The sequence below is a fragment of the Vanessa cardui genome, chromosome 26, assembly GCF_905220365.1.
Source record: "Vanessa cardui chromosome 26, ilVanCard2.1, whole genome shotgun sequence".
Taxonomy (NCBI): domain Eukaryota; kingdom Metazoa; phylum Arthropoda; class Insecta; order Lepidoptera; family Nymphalidae; genus Vanessa; species Vanessa cardui.
Genome location: NC_061148.1, coordinates 7531315 through 7539613, shown reverse-complemented (window position 1 = coordinate 7539613; position 8299 = coordinate 7531315). Strand labels below are relative to the sequence as shown.

At 33.9% G+C, this 8299-nt stretch overlaps 1 protein-coding gene across 1 annotated transcript; it reads left to right on the top strand.

Annotated features, from left to right (window-relative positions):
* The first annotated feature begins 1093 nt into the window (after positions 1–1093).
* LOC124540670 (lysophosphatidylserine lipase ABHD12-like) lies at positions 1094–7568 on the top strand. Its single transcript, XM_047118338.1, has 10 exons — positions 1094–1104; positions 1529–1650; positions 1819–1932; positions 2610–2738; positions 3286–3378; positions 4141–4275; positions 5330–5478; positions 6245–6412; positions 7001–7116; positions 7511–7568. The coding sequence occupies exons 1-10, from the start codon at positions 1094–1096 to the stop codon at positions 7566–7568; spliced, it is 1095 nt and encodes a 364-aa protein (XP_046974294.1).
* The last annotated feature ends 731 nt before the right edge of the window (positions 7569–8299 follow it).

The following is an 8299-nucleotide window of genomic DNA, read 5'->3' as shown; positions in this document are numbered from 1 at the left end:
AGAAAACTGTTTCATTTATTTCACTTATATTTAAATAACTGTAAAGGCCTCCGATTTCGGTCGTGCTCAATGGAGCTCATTACACCTAAGGTTTGTTTTGCATAAGCATTACTTTATTTACATGCCCAGGACCCCCTTTCAGAGGGGCCCCGATGAACCAATAATTTCTTTCACACATTTGTCCTCACTTTGACTGCTACGTATATTTTGGAAAATTCTGTATTTATAAGAAGTAATTAATATATTTATGAAAAGGTCATTGATGATAGACTATTTTAAGATATGTTATGATTGAACAACCAATCAGAATCCTACGAATTTACGAAAACCTCAACGTTTCATTGAAACTATAAAAGTCCTATCTGTAAGCTAATTATTTGTACGTGGCATTAAATATCTTCCAAAAGGGCCCCAATTTCATGAGTACTCAAGGGCCCCAGTAAAGCTTGAGATACCTCTAGTAATAAGTGTGAAGTAATATGTGTAACTCTCGCAGATCGATGAGACGACTTGGAATTCAGGAACAGGTCGCGTCAACGTGCTTAGATGTTTGTGTTATTAACGAGATTTAATGTAATCAATCAAAATAATTTGAAAACAAGGTACACCAAAAAGGTTAGAAGCAGAAGCGTGGCGTGCTTTGATGGGGCCCCTTATAAAAATTGTTTGGGGGCCCTAAGAAAGGACAATTTGGCCGCGTGGCCTGGGGGCCCCGTATAATTAATACGGCAGATACGGCAGTACCTACGCCCCTGGTTAGAACGAAACAACCACTTATATAGGTATTTGAAATACGAATTTTCATGACTATGGTCCATACAAGTACGTTAATTTGCAACTAATTCTGGACAGTGATGATTTGTTCTGAAGAATTTCTTAAGATTTACGATAAATAATTATAAAATCTTAAACCAGTAGTAGTTATTGTTTACAGAGACCTTGATTAAATTCTCTTTGTTGTCTAACCATAAAAATAATGTGTCAATTATTATCAACTATCAACGTTATTTATATACAAATATCACAAAATATAAAAGAAATGTAAGCAAAAAAATGTGAAATAAAATAAAATAACCAGAAAAAATCTATAAAAATGGTTATCGCGTAAGTATTATTATTATTTTTTGATGTTACATAATATAATTAAATCATGAGACACAAGACATATGTTTATGCAGTTTTAACCAACAAAATTGTACTTTGCTCACCACTGTTCTGAGGCCATCAAGGCGAAGGGAATTAATGTCAGGCACAGGTTTCTTCATGATCCTATTCTCACTAAGGACGATATTACTCATAAAGGCATCAAAATATAATAGTATTTTCGCAGACTTAAACCTGCAACCTTTGCTTGATTTTGCATACAAAATAATCGCTATGGTTATTTTATAGAATCTACATTACAAATTAATTGTTATTCCAACGTCCAAATCAAATCTTCCGATTTAAGAGTGTATACAAGTTTAAGGAAACATTTTTCCTTTTTAAGTTATTCATTAATAAAAAACGACAATGTATGCAATTTTAGGACGCTGCTACTAACAGGAGCATCTTTTACAGCTAGTGTGCTAGTCTTGCAAGTTGCAGTAATACCACTTTTGTTTAAATATAGCAAGTCCGTACAACGAAAAATAGTTTTCTCGAACTGCAGTAAGTAAATAAGAAATGTAATTGTTTTAATACTTTCAAATATCAATATTTCATTTATTTGATAGCTCCTGTTCAAAGAAAATAGCAATAAAACTGATTAATGCAAAATTGCTATAGTAAAAATATAGGCGTAATTACGTTTTTAATACATTTAATACTTCATTTCAGTTAACTATCCAAAAAATCTTGACTTTGAAAGTCCTTCCAGCTGTAATGTTTTAGGAGGTAGAAATTGTAAAATACAATTTCAGTCAACTGTTGATGATAGTCCAATCAAATTAGGTAAATATTCTTAAAGTTTTATAGAGCAAACTTACCTTAAGCTACACACATATGTACCACCGAATAATAATTATAGTAAGACACAAATTAGATGTAGCATCGGAAAATGCAATGGAATGAAAATAAAACCGATTACTGCCGATTTACACAACCAATAGAAATAGCTCCCTATCGCGCCATTCGACAATATTCGTCGCTATAGATTCACGCGTCAGAGAAAGCAAGTGCACGTAAATCGACGCGTCAAATTGACGAATATATTAGGTCATATGATATTACAAGTTATTGCGTTTGTGTAAAGATCGTATTCGCATGAGAAATAAATATTGATAATTTGGGAGAGCGTACTTAATTCGGATGTGATCGGTTTTACGAATTTTGCCGATGCGACATCTAAGTTGTGTCGTACTATACATTTATTATAAATTGCCCACTGCTAGGCTAAGGCCTTACTGAGTAGGAGATCTCAAGTCCATCGTTCTATTCTAACTTGGATTACACATAATAGATTTGAATTCGTGCCATGCAGGTTTCCTCACGGTGTTTTTCTTCACCGCCGAGAAAGATATGAATTATAAACTCAAATTAAGTACATGCATCTTCACTAATACTCATCCGAGTTAGCCACTGGTCTAATAGATCAGTGGCTAATTGAACTAGCTTTTACTTAATTCAAGGTGTTTGGCACATCATACCATGTTCGCTATTTCGTGAGCTGTTTGTGATACACGATTGTTTGACACTCGAACAGAGACTTCAGAATGAGCTGAAGAAATCGCAAAATACTATTGTCTTGTATTGTCATGGTGAGTTATGAAAAATGTATATTTTTAAAGATTTTCCTACGTTACCGATGAGAGCAAATCGTATCGAAGCAGAAACGATACCCCTGGTTTCTTAGTGGATGTACTAGACTTCATAGGCAAAGGAGAGTCCCACATACCACTATTTCCATTCCAAATTTCATCTAAATCGATTCAGCAGTTAAAGTGTGAAGTGGAGAAACAGTCACTCTCGTATTTAAATATAAATTGTGAAGGTAGGCAGCCTTACAAATGCGTCTGATAGTGGACAGACTGCCAATGGCGGTATTTTAAGAAATATTAATCTTTTTTCATATCACCAAATTTAGCAACTGTCACGTTTATTATACCAGAAGTAAAAAATAGTATAAACTGTTCATTCAACGATGCAGTATTTATGATTATTCTGAATGAATTTACATAAGAATTATATTAAAGTCGTTAAGTATTTGGTAAAATATAAATATGGTATAATAAATGGTGGTAAGAATGCTAGCATTTCCCCTTTAAATCGTAATTCCGATCCTCTTATTATTGATTGTTCTTACAGGTAATTCAAATCACAGGGCGTCACCGCATCGCCTGACTCTCTACAAAGTGTTTCAGGAGATGAATTTCCACGTCATAACGTTCGATTACAGAGGTAATATGTTTGCAGAAACATGTCACAAGGAAAAATGCAAATCGAATAGAGTTCTGAGTGCAACATTTATATATGTAATGTTTTTGACGTAGATTTGAGTCACTATTCTGTTTTATTCTTAATAAGTATGTAAGAACTCTGGTAAAAAAACGGTTTTTATGGGTAAACCACTCCGAGGTCCAGATTCGATTCCCGGCAGAGTCGACGCAGAAAATGCTATTAACTTTCTAATTTCTATGTTGTCTTGGGTCTGACTGGTTGACGTATGGACACTACTTCTTATTTTCCATAACACACTTTTTTGCTTTTTCTACTTAAAATGGGATCAGAGTAGGTAATGTTTGTGATTTTATCAGATATTTACGATATATTTTTTTATTTATCGATACTTTGAATTCGATACTAAGTATAAATATAAATATATGTTTAACAATTACCAACACCCATTGTCATTAGTTGTAAGAAATATTAGCAACATCGCCAATGCGCCACCAGCATTGGTAACTAAGATGTTATGTCCCTTGTGCCTGTAACTGCAGGGTTAACTGCCTTTCTCACTTTTTAGAATATCTGATGAGTGGGTGATACCCAAATGGTTTACACAAAACTCTACCACCAAGTAAACCTTATCATAGACAAAAAAAATAATGCATATTTTTACACACATATAAAATGTGTATCACTCATCGTTTAACAGAAATTAAATAAATAATATTTAAAAAATGCATTTTGTTTTATTAATTTTGCTCAATATCTGTTCAGGTTATGGAGACTCCACCCGCGTCCGTCCAACAGAGAAGGGCGTGGTCGAGGATGCTCTTCAAGTATACTCCTGGTTGATGGAATGCCTTCAAGGAAACGACAAGGTCACTGTTATATTGTGGGGACACTCTCTGGGTAAGATATTATATACACTGTATTATAAGGACAAGGCAGTACTGTATACGAGGCCCCTATCGGACAATGGTTATACATTAAAAAGGTCATCTACAAATTTCAATTCTTTTGTGTACTTACCTTAATGGCGCGCCACACAGTAGGTTCTATCCATTTACTTACATGGCCTTGAATAGTTTTTAATGACACATCGACGTAAATATTTTGAACTGTACGAAATTCGAAATTACATTAATCAAAATCAAATTATTTTATTAAATATAGAAGCATTTATATATTGATAGTCAAATTAAAGACTATAGTAAAACCACCGGTTGGGAAAAGAAACCCCGACCTGAGAAGAACCGGCGTAAGAAACTCAGCGGGTCTTTTTATCATCTTTATTAAAAACACATATTAATTTTATGGATAGAAATAACTAAGATGCGATCGGTTCATTGCCAAAGTGTGCTATCAATCATAAAATCACTTATTGTGCACTAAACTTTTGCACACAAGCATTCCTTAACATTAAATCTTGTCTATAATCTCGTTTCTAAATATATTAAACACAAGATGATTAAGATTATTAACAATTTAAATTAACGGGATTTCATTGTTATTATTATTGAAATAAAACTAGTTTTAACGGATTTAAATCGCGTATATTAATTATTTTTATCATTTCTTATCATCCCGACGTTTCAAGCACTTTACAGCGTTCGTGGTCACGGGTAGAACAGTCTACCAAAATAAAATCTAAGACAACATTGTTATTATTAGTTTATTTATAACTTGCGAACCGCCCCCAGCTTTGCACGGGTGTAATGCTGACACTAAATATACTACAGACTTTATTTATTTACGACATCACATTAAAAACTTCTAAAATTATCAGTGTTTATTAAACTGTCCATGTATTATATACAAAAACCTTCCTCTCGAACACTCCATCTATCAAAAAAACCGTATCAACATCAGTTGCGTCGTTTTAAAGATTTGACCATACATAGGGATTTAGGGACTGAGAAAGCGACTTTGTTTTATACATGTAGTGATGATATTTGTATTCCAGGTACTGCGATCGCAGCGAATCTAGTTTCAAATCTAGACGAGCTCTGTTCTAACCGCGGCGCGCCCTGCCTTCCGCTTCCCAAGGCGCTGGTACTGGAAGCACCATTTAACAACCTCGTTAACGAAATCGAAAGGCATCCATTTTCAAAGGTACATATTTTCCTAAAGGTATGGTATGGACTCTCTACACTTTAGTCTACCAAAAACAATTATTGAGTATAATTGTTATACAAATCATATTTCTCATAAATTTGGGGCGATCCCTTACCGAGAACTCATCTCACTTGTCTCATAACAATTCAGAGCAAACAACAACAATAACAGCCGGTAAATTTACCACTACTGGGCTAAGTCTCCTTTGAGGAGAAAGTTTGGAACATATTCCACCACGCTGTTCCAATGCACATGTGAATACACATATGACAGAATTTCTATGAAATTAGACACATGCAGGTTTGCTCACGACGTTTTCCTTCACCGCTGAGCACGAGATGAATTATAAACACAAATTGGGCATATGAATGTTCATTATAAATTTATTAAAACGACGCCTGACTAAACTTATAGTCATTACTATCTTCTAGATTATCTAAATAACTTCTCAGAGGACTTGAAGCTCAAGAATACCATTTGATTACTTGGGTAGTATGGTCTTATGATAGTCTGACAGTGTCGTATAATATGTAGGTTAGCCTCCTCTTCGACCCCCAAGAACCATTACTTAGAAAGATTTTGATATGATTTGTAGGATGCTTTAGAAAGACAAGAGTCATAACAACTTAGCTTCGAAGGTTGGTGTATTTGCAAAGTAAGGAATGATTAGTACCAATGTAATGTATAGGCAATGCATTTATGTGTTTACTATAAATTAAGTGGACAATTTTATGTGACGCAATTTCCTTGTATTCCCCTCCAGCTAGTGTCCTGGTTACCATATTACAAGGATTCGTTCTTGAAGCCATTCATCTCGTCGTCAGAGTACAACTTCGCGACGGACCAGTACCTCAGCACGGTGACCAGGCTGCCCGTGCTGATACTGCACTCGAAAGGAGACAAAATAGTACCTTACGATCTAGCTGTTAAGGTTTGTTTTTATATAACACTCTTTAAGACATACATGCAAATTGGTCCCTGAAGTTTATTGGACAGAATAGGCAGCTATTGAGACTGAAAATAGGAGCAAATGAACTATTGTGGGGTTTTATTATTATTTTTAAATTACTCTGGTACACTATTCAAACTGGAATACTAATGCCGAAAGTATGCCTGAATAAGTTTTGTGTTGCAGTATTTATTATTAGTAGAATAATGGGTACGTGTGAGGTACCTAATCACCCAGAAGGGTTTGTTCAAAGCTACACTAATGTATTCTCGGCAACTTCATTCGATTTTGTAGTTCATAAAGCTGCAGACATCAATATGCAAACCACAAAAACGAATATGGTCTTTGAAAATTACTCAGCGCGAAATCTGTAAGTTGGGAATAGTCACAGAGTTATTGCTCTGATCTCCAACTGGATTTATAGTTCCACTGGATTACCAGATTGAGGGGATTCGGAGTGCACACATGTGTTCGATACTGTATCCAGATGGATAGTTCCTCTTAAGAGTGGAGTTTCGCGGCCCAAAACTGCCAGGAGGTCATCACTATGGATACATTGTTTTTTTGCAGCTATATGAATGTTTGAAGAGGTCTCGGGGTGAAAACGGAGCTCCACTTGAATTCCATGTGTTCGACAAGGGACACAATGATATTTGTGAAGCGCCCGGCTTGCCTAAAGTCATTACGTGAGTAATTTTTTTTTAATTAAACATTTTAATATCTGTTCACTGAAATAATAAGAACAGCTTGTCTCAACTATAACTGTCTAAATAAATTTTTTTCTTGGTAATTTTTCGTATAATGTGTAAGTATAATTTATTTAATGTTTTAAATTAATATTTTTCAATTTATTTTTATATTTAAAATTAATAATATAATTAAATAATATAATTAATTTGAAATAAAAATGACAATTGACGCAAATAATACTAATTATTTTAAACTAGTAAAGTATAGAGAAATCAAGAAAGTGATTGTGATCATTACAAGGTTATATTTTGGACATATTTTGTTAAGTTTACGAATGTATATTATAAAATTAATACGAAAATATTAACCCATTTATGAAAATTGTTTCAGGAAATTCCTGAACACGATCAAGAGTAAAGAAGCGATTGAAAATAAAAATACAATGTAAATGATGAAATATATTGATATTAGTTTCAATGGAACCTTTTTTTATTTGATTTTCCAATTAATTACAAAATGCTATAAAATGGCTGGTTGGTGAAATACACATGTGGCTGAATTTCGATGAAATTAGACACATGCAGGTTTCCTCACTTTTTTCCTTCACTTCCGAGCACGAGATGAATTATAAACACGAATTAAGCACATGAATATTCAGTGGTGCTTGCCTGGAATTGAAGCCGCAATCATCGGATAACGTTTTAACAACTGGGACATCTTCGCTCGGTTATATATTATATTCTTCAAAATACAGATAAAATTGCCTCATATTTGATCCTGCGACCTTGCAAATATAAGCCGGTCCTCCAACACTGAATTATCGATCATAGAGAAGAAACCGTCGTAGAAATGGTGTATTGATTACAGTGACCAAGTATTGCAGGACTCAGTATATAAGGCTCAATTATAATGACACTCTTGTCAGCATTGACTGGCAATCAGAGTATGAAATCAATTTAAATATTTAAAAAAAGAATGCACGAGCAAAGGAAATATTATTATTTAAAATAACACGTACGATTTTGTTTTTTTTTTTTACTTTTGTTGTTATAGCACTCAATGATAATTAATAGTTTAGTTCGCATGTCGTGTTTGCTTTAAAAAAATTATATTATCTGTGAGTACTATGTATGCAAGACCAATGTAAAGATCTCTAACTAAGCAAATAAGTAAATAAAT

Bases quoted from the DNA above. Each gene is read 5' to 3' on its own strand.
- LOC124540670 (XM_047118338.1), top strand. The intron at 3,379-4,140 runs GTAATATGTTTG...ATATCTGTTCAG, and splicing joins CATAACGTTCGATTACAGAG to GTTATGGAGACTCCACCCGC. The intron at 6,413-7,000 runs GTTTGTTTTTAT...GTTTTTTTGCAG, and splicing joins CTTACGATCTAGCTGTTAAG to CTATATGAATGTTTGAAGAG.